The sequence below is a fragment of the Pimephales promelas genome, chromosome 19 (assembly GCF_988280905.1).
Source record: "Pimephales promelas chromosome 19, fPimPro1.hap1.1, whole genome shotgun sequence".
NCBI classification, from domain to species: Eukaryota; Metazoa; Chordata; class Actinopteri; order Cypriniformes; family Leuciscidae; genus Pimephales; species Pimephales promelas.
This window is the reverse complement of record NC_142787.1, coordinates 23774235-23796948: the sequence shown is the minus strand read 5'-3', so window position 1 is coordinate 23796948 and position 22714 is coordinate 23774235. Positions and strand designations below refer to the sequence as shown.

At 35.1% G+C, this 22714-nt stretch overlaps 3 protein-coding genes across 4 annotated transcripts; 2 read left to right on the top strand and 1 right to left on the bottom strand.

Moving 5' to 3' along the window:
• Positions 1-1745: 1745 nt before the first annotated feature.
• cfap300 (cilia and flagella associated protein 300) lies at positions 1746-5662 on the bottom strand. The gene is made up of 7 exons (XM_039693945.2): positions 5453-5662; positions 3957-4038; positions 3813-3885; positions 3543-3700; positions 3282-3454; positions 3072-3138; positions 1746-2984 (listed from the first exon to the last, which is right to left on the bottom strand). Exons 1-7 carry the CDS (start codon positions 5560-5562, stop codon positions 2850-2852), a joined length of 798 nt encoding a protein of 265 aa, XP_039549879.2. The 5' UTR covers positions 5563-5662; the 3' UTR covers positions 1746-2849.
• A 1485-nt stretch (positions 5663-7147) lies between these two features.
• Positions 7148-11002, top strand: angptl5 (angiopoietin like 5). The gene is made up of 8 exons (XM_089123776.1): positions 7148-7492; positions 7878-8049; positions 8214-8317; positions 8411-8504; positions 8590-8694; positions 8794-8913; positions 8988-9173; positions 10454-11002. Exons 1-8 carry the CDS (start codon positions 7352-7354, stop codon positions 10771-10773), a joined length of 1242 nt encoding a protein of 413 aa, XP_088979902.1. The 5' UTR covers positions 7148-7351; the 3' UTR covers positions 10774-11002.
• Positions 11003-13986: 2984 nt separating this feature from the next.
• On the top strand, positions 13987-22123 carry trpc6a (transient receptor potential cation channel, subfamily C, member 6a). 2 transcript variants are annotated; one of them, XR_005625867.2, is made up of 12 exons: positions 13987-14830; positions 15241-15988; positions 17604-17783; positions 17873-18037; positions 18321-18537; positions 18674-18901; positions 18988-19252; positions 19496-19691; positions 20011-20216; positions 20332-20388; positions 20500-20575; positions 21699-21772. XR_005625867.2 is itself a non-coding variant. In XM_039693815.2 (12 exons), exons 1-12 carry the CDS (start codon positions 14688-14690, stop codon positions 21845-21847), a joined length of 2625 nt encoding a protein of 874 aa, XP_039549749.2. In that variant the 5' UTR covers positions 13991-14687; the 3' UTR covers positions 21848-22123. The 2 variants fall into 2 exon arrangements, 1 of the variants encoding a protein (XP_039549749.2); XM_039693815.2 differs by having other exon boundaries at positions 13991-14830; positions 20011-20211; positions 21699-22123.
• The last annotated feature ends 591 nt before the right edge of the window (positions 22124-22714 follow it).

Genomic DNA, 22714 nt, shown 5'->3' with positions numbered 1-22714 from the left:
CTGAATTGGAGTTATTTTAATTTAATAAACAGTGAATTTGTTGGTGCTCTATAAGTGGTTTTATTTACATATCCTTCATATCCTTAATTTCTGTATTATTATTATTTTTTTTCAGAAATTATTTAGTGTCTCCTGTTTTACCATTTTTATTCTTGATAATTTCATTTAGCACCTTCCAGGTGTTTCTTATATTACTTCTATTGTCCTCCAGTAGTTTAGAAATAATTATTTTTATTGTTTCTCATGATTCTGGTTAGTTTGTTTTTATATAGGCCTATTTTATATTTATTTTGTATAATATACTTTTCTTCTTACATGAATTTAATATTCCATTAGTTATCCATGTTTTTTTCTTCAGATTTCAGCTTTACTTCTGTCTTTACTATACAGGACAGTTTTTTTTTTTTTTTTCATAAAGTGATGTTACAACAGGCAAAAATAAATAGGCTTCATTCGCGTTTTCTACGTACACTTTGCCCTGTCTTGTTTCATTAAATGGTCTTTGAATATATTGATGGGTTCTGTGTTGGGTCTTTGTATATTTTGTTGTGTTTCCTTGCCCTATATGTATGTTTGCAAAAACTGGCAGATGGTCACTGACATTGTTTAATATTAGTCCACTTTCAACTTTATAGTCAATGACGTTGGTAAATATGTTTTTTTAATTAATGTAACATTCTTTGCTGTAATTTTGGTTGGTCGAGTAATTAAGGGATATAAACCAGTGCTGTACATCAAATTAATGAACTCTGTGGTTCTGTTGTTTACTAGAGGGTTGCAAGTCAATATTGAAGTCTCCACAGATATAAAACACTATTTTTGTTAATGCTATTACTAAATATTTCTGTTATATTTTCTTTCTTTCTAACTAATCTTTCTTAATTCAAACAAATCTTTCTTTGTCTTATTTCAAACTTATCTCTTTCTTTTTTCAAACCTTTCGTTCTTTCTAATCCATCTTTCTAACTAAACCTTCTTTCTTTTCTTCTTTTCCAAATAATCTTTTTCTAACTAACTAATCTTTCCTTTCTTTTTTCAAATGATTCTTTATTTTTCTTTCTAACTAATTGATCTTTCTAACTAATTGATCTTTCTTTCTAACCAATCTTTCTTTCTGTCTTAATATTTCTTTACTAGAAACATGGTAAATAATGTTAAACCAGAACAGTTTAAAACTTTTGCAAACTTTTTTCTTTTAAGCCAACTTAATGTTTGTCTACGAACGTTACCATCTAGTTGATATTGGTGTTTGATTCATTTACCTCCAAATGGGATTTTATTTTATTTTTATTTTTAATTTTTAGGATCAGGCACACAGTTTTGACAACACTTCATGATTTAACCCTCTGGTCCTCTTCGGTCTAAAATGATCCGAAAACTTTTTAAATTATTGTTCTTCCATACTCTTTGGTAATATCAAGTTATATTGTATACTGTCTAAATAAAGTCGATGTTTTCATTTTGTGGCTTTCAGGTTTTACCTGTTAAATGATATGACGCTGATATTTTATACTTTAATGAATAAAGACAAAATTATTAATTTAATTATAAATATTGTATGTTGTTTAATTAAACTTAAACATGAAGTGTTGTCCACTACTGTGCTTGATGATGATATAACTATTTTTAACGAATAAAGCACTTAGCTCCTACAAAATAAATAAATCACATTCAGAGGTAAATTAATCAAACACCAATCACCATCACCAATATCAATAAGCAGTAAAAAAGGTAAATAAACAAAACACATTAAAAGCCAATTTACTAAATAATTCAAATGACAAAATGAAAACCAATAAAAGACAAATTACATTTTACTCCAAAAAAATTTCTAAAATGTATACATTAAAGGGTTAGTTCACCCTTAGAGATTTCCACGACACATGCGCGAGAACTACGTTATTTTTCTACTTCTTGTTCAGTTCTCACGCATGCGTCATGGAAATCTCTTGAACTCTCGTCTCAGGGAAGAAAAGGAATAATAAAGTCGAATAAAGTCGTTATTTTTTTGTGTGTTTTTTTCCGCTCAAAAAGTATTCTCGTCGCTTGATAAACTTATAGTTGAGCCACTGTAGTCACATGGAATATTTAAACATTTTCTTCAATGACTTTCTGGGCCGTCAAGCTTCAATCCCTTAGGGTTCCTATGTGGTAGTGATACAGCTCTCAAATTTAATCAAAAATATCTTCATTTGTGTTCCAAAGATGAACGAAGGTCTTACGGTGTTGGTACAGCATGGGGGTGAGAAATTAATTACTTAATTTTCATTTTTGGGTAAACTATCCCTTAAGTACAGAAACAAGTACTTATACTGTCACCGTGTAAAGATCACAACCAACTCAAAGCTAATGACAGGTCATAAGATTGCAAAAATGACCCGAAACCTCTACTACCTCATGACGGTAATCGATACACATTTGTCAGTAACCTTTTTCAATTGTACCACAAGTTCCAGTGTAAAATATTTCAAGAAATTCCAGTGTAAATGTAGAGTGGGGGCACCACCATTACTCAGAGTTAAATATACAGTTAACTTATAAAGAAAAGAAGATTTTTTAATATATCACAAAAAGGCAGCCTTTTAAAATAATCACTTGAAATAAATTCAACACTTCCCATGTTTCAAATCTAAAATTTCTTTACATAAAAGCTAAACTATATTTTTGTTCTTGGAACATTATGAGAGTTATGTTATGTTATGAGTTATGACAAAATGTTCATTAAGGTTAATCTATTAATTTAATAAATGTTCTTTTAACACTAATAAAATAAGGGTTATAGATGGAAAATGTGTATTTCCTAAAAAATAATATCTGAGTGTTTTTATGTAGACCTAGATCGAGGTCACTTAGTTTCCTGAAAAATCCCCTATACCAAATGAATGGTATAGAACATACACATGTCTTTTAAATGGATCAATACAGAGGTAAGCAAATGTCTGCTCATTTTCTGTTGCAGAAGGGTAGCACAGTCCAGCGTGATCCTAATAAACAAAAATAGCAATGTTAGCATAAACATTAATAAGGAAAAAAAATACAAAGTGCACCTTTAAGGATAATGATGCACATACGTGAGCAGAAACTTTCAAGATTGTTGTGACAACACTGATCTCTTTTGTATCTGGATCCTTCTGAACGCTGTGAAAAACACATGAATCAGGTGTTTATACACACACACACACACACACACACACACACACACATATATATATATATATATATATATATATATATATATATATATATATATATATATATATAATGCAACATAAAATTCTCACCTGACCAAGTCTTTGTACATCATTTTTGCTGTCTCAGTGTAAGGATCAATGGCATCCTCATATTGGCAAAGTTCACCCCCTAAGACCATATGCTTGAACAGTCTGAACAAAAACTCCTTCCGATCACTTGGACTGATTCTATGATAATTGTCAGAGTCTTCTTCAAGCAAAAGCTGTAAGAAAGCATGTCAAACAACAGAGATCAAAGTTCAAGCAAACATTTAGATCAGCTGTTTGAGAGCACCATAAAATAATCCATACCATCCGCAACTCATCGAAGTCAGGGTATATTTCATGGTAACATTTGACAATGTGGCCGGAAGGATGCAAAATTCCATTTGAGTAAATTGGATCGAATATGTCCACTGACACTTTTGTGCATTGAACAACTTCAACATTTACATGTGTAATGTCTCTACCTGTGAATGGGTACAAACCAAAGCCATTATCAGCCCATATGAAAGGAGATAATATAAAACATTGTGAATGTAATAAAATAGCAATATGCCTTATCATTTGACATTAACATACCCAGCAGTGACCATGATCCAGAGGAATCAAGTACCTTTAAATTGTTCTTCACACAGGGATCTTGAAAGAAATTCTAGAAAACAAACTTACACTATTTAAAGTTGCTGTGACATAGAAAGATTAAATTAATGTGTGAATATTTACCGAGGCGAAGTCATTGCTCCTATAAGGCTGGAAAAATTGGTCAAAATTGAAGGCCTGGGTGGTAATTCGGCCCAACATGGACCTAAAAGGCAAATGGAAACACAATTTTTAAACATAGAAAATATTGCACAGCTTTAAGTGAACTACAATTCTTCTTTTAGAATGGGTGATTCACCAATATTTGATAGAGGTGACCATATAGAAAAATGTATCATGTCATTTTTACTGTAAATTTTGTCATTTGTAATTGTACTGCATTTATTGCTTTTCCCAAAAGATATATTCTGAGCGTATTACATTATTTTAAATTATTTCTTAAATACACTAAAGTTTTTAATCTTTAGTACCATACAACTTTAGTAAACAACTTCTCGACGGGAAACAACCTAGAAATATCCAGTGAGATGTTCATAAAAACCCAACTCCTCACATGCAATAAGGTCAAATGCAAACAGCTTTACAGCTTATTACATTACATACAGTTACATATACAGCTACATATATTTATGGGGGTTTTTTGGGTTATTTTCAATATGACTTTATAAGTCTCTCACATCATTGTGGAGGAATATGGCCCACTCTTCTTTAAATTTGGACTGAGCCACTTCATTCATATGGATTCGTTTTACAATCTCTTTATGAACTTTTTGAAGCAGCAAAGGGGTAATTGTGTGGATGGTCAATGGAGTGACAGAATCTCTCATTAAAAATATCTTAACTTTATATTTCAAATCAGATGATTTTATGCATTCTAAAAAATGCTGGGTTTTTTTTAACCCAATTTTGGGTCAAATATGGACAAACCCAAACATTAGGTTAAAAAGTTATTTTAAAATTTAAACCAATGGCTGGGTTTGACCCAAAAGTTGGGTTGAAACAACCCAGCATTTTTTTAGAGTGTGATATGTAAAACCACAGAATTCAAAAGGGTGTCTTTTCACATGCCGGTGATGACTATCATTATTTAAATCTAAATATGCAGCTCTTATAGTACAGTATAGTATAATAGTAAGCTGCAGATGTACAGTAGATTTTTTGTGAGATATCTCCACTTGCTCCAGGGGTGTTGCATTTTAGGTAAGCTTTCTGATGTGATTCAAAGTGCTGATTTAATTTGAGGTATATCAATGCATCTATTTATATCTTTGCATTTTATTGTTTTATAATGTTTTATGATTTCCCATGGCATTTTTATTTAGCCAAATGCTCAGCTCATATTTATTTGTGATTTGTTGGAGAGCAATGTTCTGCTCCATGTTTTAAATGTAGACTATAGCACCACGAGTCATGAGTCAATACTAATCTGCTCAGTTCTAGTGACAGGTGTTTTAAGGATGTAGACGTTTATCATATTTTCACAATTTCATCCGTTTCTTTTCTGCGCCTTTAAAACATCTTGAAAACTATTCATTGACCCATGTGCCATTTGTTCCTCATCGGTAACTCATGATTGTCAGTGAATTCTGTGAAATTGTACCCTCAGTGCATATTCTTACCATTTCATTAGGAGTTTTGATATCTTGGGATCTTGCTGAAATGTAAATTTTTTGTTGGAAAGCAAATTGAAGGTGAACGCTTGTTCGAATGAAAGTGTCTCTTCCGCCATGCTGCTTGTTGTCCTTGTGTTACCGTGACAACTACTACTGGCACATTCGTAACCGCCCCTTTTTAGGGGAAAACAAGTGTTCCCATAGTAGACTTTGCTGGCGTGAATAACTTAAGAAATCACTAAGCTAATATAAAACATGTCCAGTATTTATATGTCCACCCTGTCTGCCAAAGAGCGTGAGAGATACATAAACTTAATTTGGTCAATTTAAAAACATGTCTCTCTCTTAGCGTCAGATTGGTGTAACAACTCCAACCAGTGGTGTTATATATAAGATATATTATAATGTATAAGACATAATATATACATTTAAAGACGTTTACTTTCAAAAACAAAGTGAAATCATTCACTGCTTACCACGGTGACTCGATGGACTACAAGTAAATGTCGGGTCAGACTCTGGCCACTGGATGGGGTTGTTACGCCAATTTGACGCTGGGAGAATGAAGCCATGTTTTTAAATTGACCAAATTAAGTGTGTGTGTGTATCTTTCACGCTCTATGGCAGGCAGAGAGGACATATTACTTGACATGTTTAATCTTAGTGATTTCTTAAGTTATTCAGGCCAGTCGGCTGTGTACGGACGTTGTTTTGTGACGCTATTTATTTTCTCCTAAAAGTCAGACACGTTCTATGACGTAGTGCCGGCTGTGCGTATCATAGTACGAAAAGACTACTGACGTAGGGGGGAAAAAAAGAGAAATTTACAAGTTTTGCCAGACATCTCAACAATGTTTTTCAATTCAGATGTCGTAAAATGTCTTATTAATTATTTTCTTACACAAATAAAAAAATGCATGGCCCTTTATTCTGATTCTTGTTCTGCGTGATCTGTGTTATCACTGTATGTTCATGTTCTTGGTCTCAGCAATAAGAATAAAAAGTATTTTAGTTTAGTAGACTTTGCCTTTCAATAGGCCTAATAAACACATCCTGAGAAATATACACTGGAGTAAAAAGTGTGTGACTGGCCCCATCAGTATCTTCTTTATTACTTATTATAGTAATATATTCAACATTAACATAAACACTCAGCCTGGTTTTAATGATAATCGTTCTATATATGCAATTCACAAAGTAAGCTAAACCTATTCTAACTGACTATCAGCCACAGGCAGCATAACGCTTTTAGTCATGTAAACTTCTAGGCCTATATAAGCATACAGTACATTGCATACTCAACAAAACTGTCTAATCCCCAACAGATGTGTTCCTTGAAGGGCACTTACTCAAGGACACTCAAACCATTCTGACCAAGACCAAGAATTTCTACATTGATGCCAAGAGTACAGTGAAAATTCCATGAGCAATTATGTATTTAACAGTTTATGATAGCATCAAACCCTTTGCCTTGAGTTTGCTATAGTGACATCCATTTCAGTTGAGCTACTGGAGTAACAGTACAAATTAGCTTGGAAGATGCAACAAATGCCCCAGTATAAAGGAAAAACACATTTGGCCAATCCAAGTGTTTTGAATGTAATATGAATTCTGTCATGTCCAGGATCTCACAGTGTTTCTGGAAGGAATGCATTTGCGTATGCTGCTCCTGCTGCTTCCCTCAGCAGAAACACGTTTCACATTTCACCATCTGGTTTTCATAGTCAATGCAGGATGTTGTCAAAGTGCAATAAAGTAACAGTGCTTTACAAATGAAAAAGAATTGGTCTGGAGTCCGAACACTTTTTATTGAGTTGAGACCAGCGTTTCGTCTTTTTGTGAGGTTTTCTTTCTTTTCTTTTCTTCTTTTTTGTGTCTGTCTGAAGTAAAGAGGCAGTCCAGCCCATGCACAGGACAACACTGGAGACAACAGGTCTGTCTCATTGGAAGGGTGTGCATCTTCACATTTTCACATGTGGGACTGCCACAATGAACAAAATGATCTGGATCACTTTATTTCTGAATATTCTTGCATCATCAGCTGTGGTGAGTGTTGGAAACCTTTCCTTTCTGTCAGCTGTAATTAATGTAGAAATGTTATCCTTAAATCTTAAAGTTTTTATTTACCTTGTCATTAGATGCGATACCTGCAATATTTGCTATGAAGTATTCCATTCTTCTTAAACTAAGTAATAAAATATGAGCATTGTTAAAACATCATAATGGTACTTACATAAATATAAGGCATACATCATTAAATTGTATCTAATAATATTAATTTGTAATATTTGAACAAATATTGTACAAATTATTAGTTCTGCAAATTAATATTTTGTATCATCTTTCATGAATATGTAATATTATTAATTATATAATATTAATATTTCATGAACACTTCTTAATGTGTGGTATATTTTGTTTGTGTTCACAGAATATCAGCGGTAATCATCGCAATGAACCTGTTATATCAACCGAGGAGTCTGAGTATGTCTCTCTTCAAGGTCAAAAAGAATATTATCACAGAGACGTGGACAAAGACAAGTGCACTATGCCATGTGAAATGACTGCAAAATTAATGCGTGATGAAAAACATTCCTTGTGCAGTAGGTTTCTTTTTTTTTTCTGTGTACAGTGTGATATATTTCCCACACTATATACATTTAATCCTACTTTGTAAACCCTTTGATATTTCACTTTCTTTTCACTTTTTTGCTTCACAATCACAACTCATTGCTGTACAGAGTTTTATGCAGTTTGTGTATCTTAGGTAACCTCCAGCATACCATGGTGTCATATACAAGAAACACTAGGAAGCTGATCAGAGATCTGATTGATGAACAGCAGAAGGCTTTGGAATTTCTCTCAAGCCAGGTACTCTAAAATTTCCTAACTTGCAAACCGCAAAATCCTCTACTGCATTCTCAAACATATTGCTCTGAATTCTTTTTTTTTTTTTTTTTTAAGATAATAGAGCTTATGGCCAAAGTTAACACGCTCAGTTCAGATGTACAGAGAAGCAACAGTGACATATTTTCCGTGAAGCCCATGGAGTCCCACGGTAAGATGATTAACATGCTGTCAAACTTTCTGCAAAATATTTATCATTTACACATCCTCATAGTGAATTCCTTTTCATTCAACAGGGAAAGACTGTAGTGATATCAAAGAGACACTAGGTGCTGTGTCTCCAAAAATCCCTAGTGGAATTTATATAATTCAGCCAGAAAACACAGATGTTTCATTTGAGGAAAGTACCTCCTTTTAGTTTTGTTTAAAATTTTCCAACCACAGTTATTTTCGTAAGCAAATCAAACATGTGAATTAAGTGTCTTTAACTGGCCATCAGGTGTTCTGTGAGATGGATTACATGGAAGGTGGATGGACAGTAATACAGAGACGCACCGATGGTCTCACCGACTTTAAACGAACGTGGTCACAGTATTTGGATGGATTTGGACACTTAGCAGGTACAGTAAGTCAGTTTATTTGTTAATCAATAAATGAATTAAGAGGCATTGACTTTATATATATGTCTCTGAAGGTGAACACTGGTTGGGTTTGAGGAAGATCTTCAATATTGTGAGTCAGAGGAACACACGTTTCCAGCTGCACGTGTCCCTGGTCTCGCAAGATGATTCCACGGCCTATGCTTCATACGACAATTTTTGGCTCGAAGATGAAACTAAATTCTTTGCAATACACCTTGGCAGATATGCCGGATGTGCAGGTTAGGTTTTTTTCAACTGTTACACTTGTGGTGTTCATGATAAAAAAAAAGCTTATATCTCTCTCGTTATGCTATTATATTGCCATTCATTGTATTCAAACTCTTTATGAACTTGTTTTCTTTCAATAAGACATGGTTTTGTATTCCATTTTGGAACAGAATGATTAGATATCAGGTAAATGTTCCTTTTTGGTGCATTATCCTGCTGGAAGTAGCCATCAGAGGATGGGTAAATGGTGGCTATAAAGGGATGGACATGGTCAGAAACAATGCTCAGGTAAGCCGTGGCATTTAAACGATGCCCAATTAGCACTAAGGGCCCTAAAGTGTGCCAAGAAAACATTCCCCACACCATTACACCACCACCACCACCAGCCTGCACAGTGGTAACAAGGCATGATGGATCCATGTTCTCATTCTGTTCACGCCAAATTCTGACTATCTGAATGTCTCAACAGAAATCGAGACTCATCAGACCAGGCAACATTTTTCTGACATTCAGTTTGGAGTTCAGGAGATTGTCTTGACCAGGACCACACCCCTAAATGCATTGAAGCAACTGCCATGTGATTGGTTGATTAGATAATTGCATTGAAATTGCAATTGCAATTTGAATTTGCCACTCCCTTGGCCAAAATCGGGGTTGAATGTCTGTCCAAATGAACTTCCCTCATCTGCTTGATGAAGTTAAATGTACTTCAAAATGGCAGCAAAGATTCCCAGAGGGGAAGTACTTAGGGAAAATTGGGAGTGTATGTCTAAAAGTAGAGTTAAAGTTAATACAATGAAGGAGATTGGTTTAATCAACAGAAACACAAAATATTATATTATCTGAGCAACATGAATTATCCAAGTTGATTTGACAAAAGAAAAAGTTATTTCAAATCATGAAAATATATATATTTTTTTACAGTGTGTGTTCCTGTTTTCTGTGTTTGTTTCCTGTCTATTAGTTGACCTAGACTTAAAAATAAAGGTTCTTTTATGGCATTAATGGTTCCATGAAGAACATTTAACATCCATTCCACAGAAAGTTCTTTACTGTAAAACTGTTGTTTCAAGTTCAAATCAATGAGGCCAATAATCAATCAGTTCCAAAAAGAAATACAAAATTATTTAACAAAATTAATTAAATAAAACAAAAAAATATTTAATCATTGATAATACATAATTAGAGATTAACAAGAAATTTGAACTCAGCTCAAGGATTAAATATGTAATGTGTTTCTCTTTCTTTTCTCTCTCTCTCTCTCTCTCTCTCTCTCTCTCTCTCTCTGAAGGTGATGCTTTTCGAGGGTATGGGCAAGAGCAGAATCAAGATACGGCCCCCTTCAGTACCTCTGACGTTGACAACGACGGTTGTTCTCCATTCTGCACGTTTGCTGATAAAGCTGTTGAGAGCTGCAGTGAGAACCAGAACAACACTGGATGGTGGTTTAACCAGTGTGGCAAGGCTAATTTGAATGGCTCACCACTGGACCAAGACCTGTCCACCCAGTCACATATCCACTGGGACACCTGGACCAAAAATGGCACGCTTGTCAAAATTAAATCAGTGACTATGAAGATCAGGAGAGTTGAGATGCCGAATTTAAAATAAATCTGAGGATTTTGAAGATGATGTATTACAATGGAACAAGGTCACTGAAGAACTGAAGCACTAAGAACGAAGCACTTCTGCCATGTGAACTTTTCTAAAAAAAGAAAAGTGAAAGAAAATATGAATAAACGGTTTGGCATTGTGATTTAGTCCACCATGCCTTTTAATCCTGGGTCACAGCCCAAAATGTTCATTGTTATGAATAAATTGAATTGTGTTATTACTAAAATGTTTTATTTACATGGAACACTACTAGATTAAACCAAATAATTCAGTCTGAAAGTTACTGTCAAACTACCAGCACTCAAAAGTCCCTTTTTTATTGACGGTTGTACTCTGATTAGACAGTAGATTTTGTTCAAAACACTCAAAGCCTGTCTAAAGGGTATGATTTGTGTTCATACAGGTTTAATGATTTTTATTAAATGAGAATCAAAACAACTGCACCGATTTGTATGATGTATTATAATAATTATTTATTTTATGTAACGTTTCATTCGAAATCAAATCATACAAAATTCAGAAGAAAAGAAAAAAGTAAAAACCCCCCTCCCTCAGTTTATTTCCATTAAAAAAATATATATAATTCAACTGAAATTCAAGTTTCATTTTTACTTTACAGGTCTGTTTTTCTGTAAATGCTCCAGCTAACCAGAAGCTAGCTGACTGTTGGAGTCTGAAAGGGTCAACTAATGAACAATAAGCCCAGATGAAATGCTCAAAAAAGCATGACTGTGTGATGCTGCATGACTGAGTCGATCAGGCGAATTAAGACAAACCAGTGCTGTTTTAAAGTCTATTTTCATCTTCAGGCACACAGTGGAGGGTAATCTTTCATGAGGGATGCATGTGAGAGTAAAAGAAACATGAATACTTGTAGCTATGCAACACCCAGCTGACAGGGCAAATGCGAAATCGAAAGTTATAAGTTTTGAAAAATACAGGAAGAGTTCAATTCAAAATTATTGTAGCATTTCGAAGAAGCACGGGTCTCAGAAAACCTAATCACTACGGAATAAATTTAACAAAAAAAAAAAAAGAAAAGAAGGAAGGACATAGGACCATAACACATAACAAAAGCGCAATTCTATTGGTTTGCTCAATATTATTAAACATCTCTAAAGCACAGGGATGGACAATAACAATATTTGCAACTCAACAACAAATTGAAATAATCCTATGCATAAGTTAGTTGAAGCAGAAGATTACCATGAGTAAGTAAATAAAAATTAGAGATAATACGATAAACTGAATTATAAAATGTGAGAAATGCTTATATATACACTGCCGGTTAGAAGTCTTTTCCGCTCACCAAGGCTGTATTTATTTGATTAAAACAAAAAATAAAAATATTGTGAAATATTATTAAAATGTAAAATAGCCGTTTTCTATTTAAATAAATTTTAAAATGTAATTTATTTCTGTGATGCAAAGCTGAATTTTCAGCTTTCATTCCTCCAGTCTTCACTGTCACATGATCCTTCAGAATTCCTTCTATGATGATTTGATGCTCAAGAAACATTTATGAATATTATCACTATATGTTTGTAAAATATTTTTTTCAGGATTCTTCAATGAATAGAAAGTTAAAAAAAACAGCATTTATCTAAAATATAAAATGTAAGAATAAATTAAATTTAAAAAATATATTCAAATAGAAAAGTTATTTTACATTTTAATAACATTTTACAATATTACAGATTTTTAATTATTTCTTTCTTTCTTTTAAATAAAATATTCTAAGTATAGGGAGTTGCAAGATTCACATTGTTGGAGAACAGTAGAAACGAGTTTTTCCAATACGGTGAATTCAGGTTGATTGGGGAACTTAAATTATACCTGTCAAAGCTCTACTTTTAGATGACCAGGCACTTAAAAAAAAGGGGGGGGGGGCAGCAAATAGCTCTGTTGCAAGTGACGTGGGTGGCCTGTTGTTTGTCTTGAATCATTGGCTGGACAGAGATAATTAACACGCTTAAAATAAATAAGCTGCGTAGTGTGTGGGCCGATATTAGCATCACCGTCCTTAGGTAAATATGTCAGTCGTTATATGTGTATATTTTAAACCATCTGTACAATGTCAATTTAGAGCAAAGAATCCTGCCAAATGTTGTCCTGCCAAAGACTAAACAAAAAGTCCAAATCTACTGAAGCATTTCATGAGCAGGACCTTGCCCTGGGCTGGGAGTCACTGAGAGAGTGAAGAGAACCAGATAACAATATGATACAAGCACAGGAGGAATTCGCACAAAAAAGATTATTATTTTAAAGGAAACATGTGCTGTATTTTAAAGGATTATTGTCCTTGCGTAGACATTAAACGCATCCAATGTTAAGAATGCAAAGAACACAATCACACAACTCATTTATGCAAAATGAGAAGCAAAAGTGGCTCAATAATCATTGTTATTGTCAGCTACTCAGATAAACGGAGGACTCAATAGCGGCAAACGTAAAAAGTTTATTAGTAAACTTTAACACAAAATAAATGATTACATTTTTAACCCAACATTTGGATTTGTCCATATTGGACCCAAATTTCGGTTGGAACAACCCAGCATTTTTGAGTGCAGCCTTTTTCGAATGATTTACAGACTTTAACTTTTAGACTTTAAAAAGATTTCAATAATAATTTTAATAATAACGACAAAGAAAAATGCTAGATTTTTATCTATTAAACTATTTTTAGCCATTTATTAGAGAAAATAATGTTTCATTATTAACACTACTTATTAGTTAACATAAACGAATGAACAATGCTGACTTAATGTTAGATAATCTTAACAGCAACAATTACTACTAGATTTTTAATCTGTTGACATAATAGTTAATGCACTGTGAACGAACACTTTTTTTTTACTAACATTAGCGAAGATGAATAAATGCTGTAAAAATAATCTGTTCAAGAAACTATTTGCAAAATCGTATTGCAGCAAGCCTTGGGCTGAGGGCAGTTAGCATGTCCTTGAAAATAATATAAAATAGTCTAAAAACAGTCACTCTGACAGTCATTAGTGTCAGGGCCTATCAACATGAGAATAGAAACAAGACAGTGGCTTCCCATGACCCAATGTGAGGGTTACCTTTTGACCCATCGGTTTGGCTCACGTACTCAGTTAGATTTCTGTGGCCAGTATTCTGACCACTGCAGCACGTACACATTTAGTCATGTGGGTATACTGTACTGTACACACAACAGATGTGAGACTGTGGGAGAAAGAATGCCAGAGAGATGCAAAGTAAGGAGAAGCAAAAGTGTGATGTCGCCACTGAATGTTGATGACGATTGGTCAGTCTGGCATTTCCCACAGTTCACAGAGAGCTGGACGTTCGTAAGGAACACACAGGATGTTGAGGTTTATTGGGAATGCTGAAATAGACCCAGAGGGATTCTACATACGCTCCGTCACTGAGTTTTGAGTTTGGAAGCTGGAAGCAGAGTTTAATCATGGTTCCTAATACAAACAGAGAGGAATAAAAGGTGAGGGATGAGGGATTTGCACATGACATTTCTGCGATTTCTTATGCTTCTTCATACTGAAAATGTTACCAATCAAGAAAATTTATGGATTCTGTTATCTGTCTATTGTTGAAATTGGGACTAAATGCTTTCAATTTCATTCAGTTTAATCAAATAAACCGAGCCAGGAAGAAAACAATTCATTTTAAGTTTTTGTAAACTGGCATGAAGATTGTTACATTCCTCATTAATAGCCAATGAAAAAGGAGAGTTAGAATTCCTCTGTGCTCTGCACAATCTCAAGACTTAAACGGGAACATAACAAAGGCTGTGTAGACGATGGTGACTTGCCAGTGTGTAGCGCACACTCAATCACTCACAGCTGGATGTTTGGATAACGGGATTGTGCTTTGGTGTATTCACATTTAAGACGTGAACTGCCTCAGTTGAAAGTATGAATCAAAGGAGACCTGTTCTGGAAGATAAAAATCAATCAAAGTATCACACAATTCAAAAGAGGAACAAAAGTAAAGACAATCTACTGATGAACGAAGATTTTGGCGAGGACTCTTACGGCAGTTACGGACACTACCATGGGTGAGTTGGTCGAGATTCTGTGTACACGTACTGTATGTTTAGATGTCATTGCCTTCTGAGATAATATGTAGTTTAATGTGCTGACCGGAAACTGTCACTCAGTTCAATGTAATATTTGTGCATTGGTTTGCTCGTTTAAAACGTCAGTTCGTTAAACATTAGACTCGTTAGGATCTAGCAGTGTCAGTTTAAAAGTTTAGCATACAAGTCATTGGCATGCATGAATGAATATAAGTTACATAAGCACTGCTGTGGCTATTAAACAATGTCTGCTAATAATAGTCTGTAAACAAAAGCCAACGTAATTTTACATAGACATAATCTGTGTTTTTCAGTGGCGTACTGAATAGTATAGGTCTACATTAATAAATAAATTCAAATACACGTTTTTGGTATGTTTTTCATCGTAGAGAGAACCTGGCCCGACAGGCGCTGCCCAAGAGCCGAAGGCAGGCGGTGCGAGGGGCAGCTTACATGTTCAATGCCCACCCTAACAGTCTAACGCCTGTGGAGGAACGTTTCCTTGATGCCGCCGAGTATGGAAACATACCTGTCGTCCGCAGGATGCTTGAGGAAATCCCTGAGCTGGATGTTAACTGCGTGGACTACATGGGCCAGAATGCATTGCAGTTGGCAGTGGCAAACGAACACTTGGAAGTAACAGAGCTCCTGTTAAATAAAGACAACCTGTCGCGTATTGGGGACGCACTATTGTTGGCCATCAGCAAAGGTTACACCAGGATTGTCGAGGCCATTTTGAGCCACAAGGCTTTCGCCGACTACAAGAGACTTACAGCGAGCCCCAGTCAGGCTCCGATGCACGATGACTTTTTTGCGTATGACGAAGACGGCACGCGCTTTTCTCATGACGTCACTCCGATCATTCTAGCTTCTCACTGTCACGAATATGAGGTCGTACACATTCTTCTGGGAAAGGGTGCTCGCATTGAGCAGCCACATGATTACTTTTGTGCCTGCGACACCTGCAATTACCATCAAAAGTACGATTCTTTTTGCCACTCCCGCTCGCGTATCAATGCCTACAGGGGATTGGCCAGTCCTGCGTACCTCTCTCTGTCCAATGAGGATCCTGTGCTGGCGGCTCTGGAGCTCAGCAATGAGCTCGCCTCCTTGGCCAATATTGAAAAGGAATTTAAGGTATGCAATAAAATCCTAGTCACAACCAATAGAGATAGTTCTCTCTCTCTCTCTTTCTCTCAAAATGTGATTATATTTTCTCAGTTTGAAGCAAACCTGAAGAATGTACTGGCAATTGTTTACTTGAGTACTGTACTTAAGTACACTTTTTGAGTAGCTTTACTTGAGAATTTTTTTTTTTTCTGGAGACTTTTTACTTTAACTTCACTCCATTTGAAAGACATACTTTTTACTCCACTAAATTTCTGTCAAGGTCCTTGAGTAGAAAGTGGTAACGTCAGTCAGGGGATGGTTTTGGTTGCAGATGTTGGATTTTGGTTGGAGATGAAAGTCGGGTTGATGTCAGAACCCGATGTCAGATTGACGTCAACATCCAATTTTGGACAGACGTTGGAATTTGGTTGGAGTTCGTTGAAAGTCGGGCTGATCTCAGAACCCAACATCAGATTGACGTCATACCCCGACGCCGGATTGACGTCAACATCCGATTTTGGACAGACGTTGGAATTTGGTTGGAGTTCGTTGAAAGTCGGGCTGATCTCAGAACCCAACATCAGATTGACGTCATAACCCGACGTCGGATTGACGTCAACATCCAATTTTGGACAGACGTTGGATTTTGGAGTCAACACGATTTTCATTTTTTACCTCGTCTGTCCAACGTTGGAGATTAACGTCAATCTAATGTTGGATTTTGACATCAACCTGATTTTCATTTTCAACAGTCTTATAAATGTGAATTTTGTCATTGTTTGGAGCACAATAGCTTATACGTAGATAACAGTAAGGCTAACAACATATTCATAAAAAAGCAAAAAAAATATTCATTATTCAAAAAAATTATTCATATTGTGCACTTATTCAATCTCAAATTCAATCCCACTACTGTAACTGTGTTTGTACTGTAACACTCAGCAGTACACTTTAACCATATTTCAAAGACAATAGAAGTAATTATGAAATTACATTTACAGATTTAATCAAGTCTTATTTAAGTTGGTCAAAAAAGCAGCTATTATTTCAGATAATTGCATTTAATATAAATATAAACTATAATACATTTTCATTTAATTGCAATTCACTTGCAGCAGTTAGGTGTCTGAAAACAAACCAGACTTAAGTAAAGTATATTCATTTAAAGTATTATTTCTGTAATAAATACTCTGTTTAAAAGTATCGTTAAGTGTACTTTATACTTTTCGCAAGGGCAGGCTGAAATTTAAGTAATTTATTGAAAATCTAAATTGTGGCAGCAGGCTTGACAATGGTGTGCTGTGACCAATCAACATTGACGCCATGATGTATATTAGAATATCTAAAAGTACACATGACAACTACAGTGAAGGAAAAGATAACCAATTAAATTTGTTCATCGCATAAATCAAACATATAGATTCTTGAATACTTAGTTGGAATATAAAACACAAGTTGAAGGAACTCATGATTGTTTTATACTGGTTTGTTGTAATTTTGGAGCACAACGGCCATTACATTCTTCAACGTTTGTCTTTTTCGTGTTCCACAGATGAATTCTCACAGAATTTTCACTTTGGATGAACTATTCCTTTAAAAATGTAGAACGATTGCATTTTTTTGTAATAACTATCTTTCTCAGAATGAATATAGGAAACTGTCTATGCAATGCAAAGACTTTGTTGTGGGGCTTCTGGACCTGTGCCGGAGCACAGAGGAAGTGGAGGCCATTCTGAACGGCGAAGAGGACGAGACTTTAGAACTGCCCAGCCGACCAAGTCTCATTCGCTTAAAACTCGCAATAAAGTACGAACTGAAAAAGGTAAATACACAAAAAACAGAAATCTTATAATCTGCCTTCAAATTCTACCACAAAACACTGATTTTTAATCAATTTGTCAATTTGTACAGTTTGTGGCCCATCCTAACTGTCAACAACAGCTCTTATCAATATGGTACGAAAACCTGCCTGGACTCAGGCAGCAGACCACAGCCATTAAGTTTCTAGTGGTTTTAGGTGTTGCAATTGGACTCCCCTTTCTAGCTATGACGTATTGGGTGGCACCATGCAGCAAGGTGAGTGTATGTTCACACAAAAGTATGCATAGCATTGCATAGCAAACATACAGTACATGTCTAAAGGGTTTAATCATTCACTGAAATCTTTACTCAGAAAGACTGTTCCCATGGTTGTAAATTATAGCAGTGCTTAAAATATCCACCGTATCCTATGAGTCATAATAATGTTGATAAGCGTATCAGGCTGATAATGTACAAATACACAAAAGAAGAATGCATCCAGAATTTGAAGTATTGTGTTTATCACACCACAATCAGTAAAAAATGCTGTTACCAACAGATGGGAAAGATCATGCGTGGGCCTTTCCTTAAGTTTGTGGCACACGCGGCCTCCTTCACTATTTTCCTTGGCCTTTTGGTCATGAACGCTGCAGACCGCTTTGATGGGACCAAGCTGCTTCCAAATATGACCATTCATGACTATCCAACGCAGCTGTTTCGTATGAAAACAACTCCGTTTACGTGGATGGAAATGCTCATCATTTCCTGGGTCATAGGTTTGTTTCTGACTGATTTTTAACTTGTCAAAGGTTACTACTCTACTACAATCTGTATTTAGAGAACAAAATGTACAGTTAATTTCCATGTCCTAGGACAAACACTCATTTCTATGTTTTAATGTCCTTCTCTCAGGGATGATTTGGGCTGAGTGTAAGGAGATCTGGTCTCAAGGTCCGAGAGAATATTTGCTTGAGCCTTGGAATATGCTTGATTTCGGAATGTTGGCCATTTTTGTGGCATCCTTCATCTCAAGGATAATGGCTTTCTGGCATGCATGTGAAGCACAACGCTATGTTGATGAGCACTACACCGATTTAACCAATGTAACTTTGCCTCTTGAGGTGGGATACTACCAGTTGGGTGAGTGATTCCCACAAAATTACCCACAAAATTACATTGTGAAACAACAAGCAATCTGCATAAATTATTATTTTTTTTTATCCCAGCTCGGATCGACTGGCTCCCGTCTGATCCTCAGTTAGTTTCAGAGGGCTTGTACGCCATCGCAGTGGTCCTGAGCTTTTCTCGAATTGCGTACATCCTGCCAGCGAATGAGAGCTTCGGACCACTGCAGATATCTTTGGGACGAACTGTGAAGGACATCTTCAAGTTCATGGTTATCTTCATCCTAGTCTTTCTGGCTTTCATGATTGGAATGTTCAACCTCTACTCATATTATCGGGGTGCTAAACAGAATGAAGCTTTCACAACGTGAGTAAAAATATATATATTAAAGTATAATCCGATAAAAATTAGTTATTTTAAATTAAAATAATGTTTTTGATCAAATAAATGCCGCCTTCTTTCAAACACCTTACAAAATCTTACCGACACCAAACATTTAAACGGTATAGTTTAACATGTCGTAGTTGTCGAAAGTAACACATCTCTTTTGAAAACAGGATAGTTTAAACTTTAAACGTACATTAATACATGTCTTTTTTATCTTTGTAGTGTAGAAGAAAGCTTCAAAACACTGTTTTGGGCAATCTTTGGCCTTTCTGAGGTCAGATCTGTAATCGTGAACAATGGACACAAGTTCATCGAGAACATTGGCTATGTTCTCTATGGAGTTTACAATGTCACAGTGGTCATCGTCCTACTCAACATGCTCATTGCCATGATCAACAGTTCCTTTCAGGAGATTGAGGTAATTTATGTCTTCTCAGTTTAACTTTTTCATATTGCTTTCTAAGAGCTGCTGACATTATAAGTCTTTGTGCAGTGGACCAAATGGGATCTGTAAATCTCTGTTTAAGACTTTGTGCTGATGAAGCACTGCAGTGAAGAGGTTTTTTCATATTATGGAAAAAAAACAATGTTATCTCCATTTTCTTCAGGATGAGATAATTAGTTTGACTGCTTAGTTTTAATTGAAATAAATCATTTCTTTTCCCTCTGCATATCTGTGTTGAGTTATTTATCGCTTTAAGCATTCAAAACATTAGTGTTATCCTGGCATCTTACAGGATGATGCAGATGTGGAGTGGAAGTTTGCCCGGGCCAAGCTCTGGTTCACTTACTTTGAGGAGGGCAGGACTCTCCCTGTACCTTTTAACTTGGTTCCCAGTCCTAAGTCTGTTCTGGGTCTGGTGATGGGGTCTAAGAGTCTCTTGAAGGAGATTTTTGACAGACACAAAGCCATTATGAAGGGGTCTGAGCTCAGTGAGGTGAGGTAAATCCGCTCTGATCCTGCATTAGAGTAAACAAAGAAGTTGTCAATGTGTATCATTCATTTACAATCACAATAAACTAATACTTATGTTGCTCTTGTGATTTGTTGGATTAAGTTGGGAGAGAGCAAAGCTTGCAGGGAGAAGAATCTTACAGGCTCCAGTCGATATCAGGCATGTTTACTTTTTTCATACACTGAATATTTATAATAAATCTGAATATGGATCAGATTGGCTCTTTGCATTTGAATTTGTGATTGAACTTACTGCATTTGATCTGTACAGAAAATTATGAAGCGTCTCGTTAAGCGATACATCATCAAAGCTCAAAATGACAAGGAATGTGATGAAGTCAATGAGGGTGAGTGTGTATTTAACCCTACTAATATTTTTTTTTTTGGTTACACAGGGTCACTATTAACTCAATTAATGGTCACTTAATTAATGGTCTGAGCAAAAAAAAAAGCTATCTATTTAAAAAAAGAAGAAGAAAAGGAGTAACACTTTACAATACGGGTACACTAATATGCATTAATTCATGTTTAACTAATACACAGATAGTCATGAGTTAATGTATGACTCGTGTAGAACTAAACCATTAATTAATGATTACTGCAACTAATAAAGACTCTAATAGATTAACTAAAGGATTAGTTCAGTTTAAAAAAACAACTTTTGTTGATAATTTACTCACCCCCATATCATCCAAGATGTCCATGTCTTTCTTTCTTCAGTCGAAAAGATGAAAACGGCTTTTGATGAAAACATTCCAGCATTTTTCTCTATATAGACCTTATGCACCAGAGAAACGTGGGCGCCGTCATCTTTAGAATTTGTCTTTGAACTTCCGGTTCGCTGTCGAGGAGTAATTAGCTGGTGAAGTGGATTTACTTATTGTAGAGTTAACAAAAGTTATCATGAGCATTGTAATGTTTATCATAACCATTCTAAAGCAGATGTCTTAACAAATGTCGAACGGGAATTTTTTTACGAGCAGTTCATTCATACAGTGCAAACTAACTGTTCAAAGGGCTTTAAACGATTCCAGACAATGAATAAGGGTCGTATCAAGCGAAACAATCGCTTATTTAATAAGTAAATAACAAAGTTTAAGTTTTATAAGCTCAAATGGTCGCCTTGCTCTGTTCTGTGATGCAGGTTCGTGACTCTCCTGTTCGAACTCGTTCATCAAAATGAACGAATCTTTTTCCGAGTCAATTTGTTCGTTTCGTTCGTTGAATGAACCAAACGACTCGGAAAAGGATTCGAAAGATCCTCCGCCTCGTTTTAAGTCAGGAAAAAACTTGCATGTGCAATATAAAGTACTGGACAACTTATTTCTGTTTTATTTGCTTTAAAAATAAATGGTATATTATAAGCAAAAACCTGTCAACAAAAGTCTGAAAAAAAAAAAAACAGGTATTACACTTGACATTCTGTCCCCCTCACTTTTGAAATGATGGCTGAAGAATGCTTTGTTACAGGTGAACTGAAGGAGATTAAGCAGGACATTTCAAGCCTTCGCTATGAGCTGCTGGAGGAAAAGTCGAACAACATGGAGGAGCTGGCGAAGCTAGTGAGGACAATTGAAACAAATCTCTCTCAGGACTGCTTGATACTAAAGTCTAACTAAGGAAGTCAGACAGCAGTGTTTTTATTTTTATTTTACAGAAGCATATTTTCGACTATTTATTAAGCAATTCAATTTACTGCATGTGGTTTCACATGCTTCTCTACCTTGGCCTGCTGGTTTAACAGCTGATCTTTCCGTGACTGTGAAGAACTGATATTCTGTGTATTCTGATATTTTTGTTTTGGTCATTACATTACTGAACAAAGGTTTTTAGTATGATACATATGCACAATTTACTGTTAAGATAGACCATATATATATATATATATATATATATATATATATATATATATATATATAGTATGATACATATGCACAATTTACTGTTAAGATAGACCTTAATATATATATATATATATATATATATATATATATATATATATATATATATATATATAAAAGGTCTATCTTAACAGTAAATTGTGCATATATTTTTATATATACACACACTTACCTAGGAAAGTACTGAATAACTATGGGTTCTGGGTTAGTACCTATTATAATTATAATAAATAAGTACATAGTATGTACATGGGGAACAGGACTGTAAAATAAAGTGTTACCTAATATTCTGTTGCTGGAAATTACCTCTAATGAAAAATGTGATCACACTATCAGATATATTAACATAATTTTTCCTTAATTACATAGGCCTGGTTTCAGAGACAGGGCTTAAATTAAGCCAGCATTAGGGTTTAGTTCAATTAAGAAATTTAAGAAGCTTTTATAAACATGCCTTATGAGAAAAAAATCATTACTGGTGTGAATCTTGACTCTTGAGACAAAACAATCATATTTTAAGAAATGTCAATGCAGGTTGCTTTCAGTTAAAGCAGCTCAAACTTGCATTTTAGTCCAAGAGTAGGC

What these genes read in the sequence shown, in the direction of transcription:
- cfap300 (XM_039693945.2), bottom strand. Translation starts at nt 5,562, where the DNA reads ATGGCGGAAGAGACACTTTCATTCGAACAAGCGTTCACCTTCAATTTG. An exon ending in ACTTCGATGAGTTGCGGATG is followed by an intron (nt 3,455 to 3,542) that starts GTATGGATTATT and finishes GCTTTCTTACAG; the next exon opens with CTTTTGCTTGAAGAAGACTC. An exon ending in TCTTGAAAGTTTCTGCTCAC is followed by an intron (nt 2,985 to 3,071) that starts GTATGTGCATCA and finishes TTTGTTTATTAG; the next exon opens with GATCACGCTGGACTGTGCTA.
- angptl5 (XM_089123776.1), top strand. Translation starts at nt 7,352, where the DNA reads ATGCACAGGACAACACTGGAGACAACAGGTCTGTCTCATTGGAAGGGT. An exon ending in TTCTTGCATCATCAGCTGTG is followed by an intron (nt 7,493 to 7,877) that starts GTGAGTGTTGGA and finishes TTGTGTTCACAG; the next exon opens with AATATCAGCGGTAATCATCG. An exon ending in CAGATATGCCGGATGTGCAG is followed by an intron (nt 9,174 to 10,453) that starts GTTAGGTTTTTT and finishes CTCTCTCTGAAG; the next exon opens with GTGATGCTTTTCGAGGGTAT.
- trpc6a (XM_039693815.2), top strand. Translation starts at nt 14,688, where the DNA reads ATGAATCAAAGGAGACCTGTTCTGGAAGATAAAAATCAATCAAAGTAT. An exon ending in GGTGGGATACTACCAGTTGG is followed by an intron (nt 18,902 to 18,987) that starts GTGAGTGATTCC and finishes TTTTTATCCCAG; the next exon opens with CTCGGATCGACTGGCTCCCG. An exon ending in AGGGGTCTGAGCTCAGTGAG is followed by an intron (nt 20,212 to 20,331) that starts GTGAGGTAAATC and finishes TGTTGGATTAAG; the next exon opens with TTGGGAGAGAGCAAAGCTTG.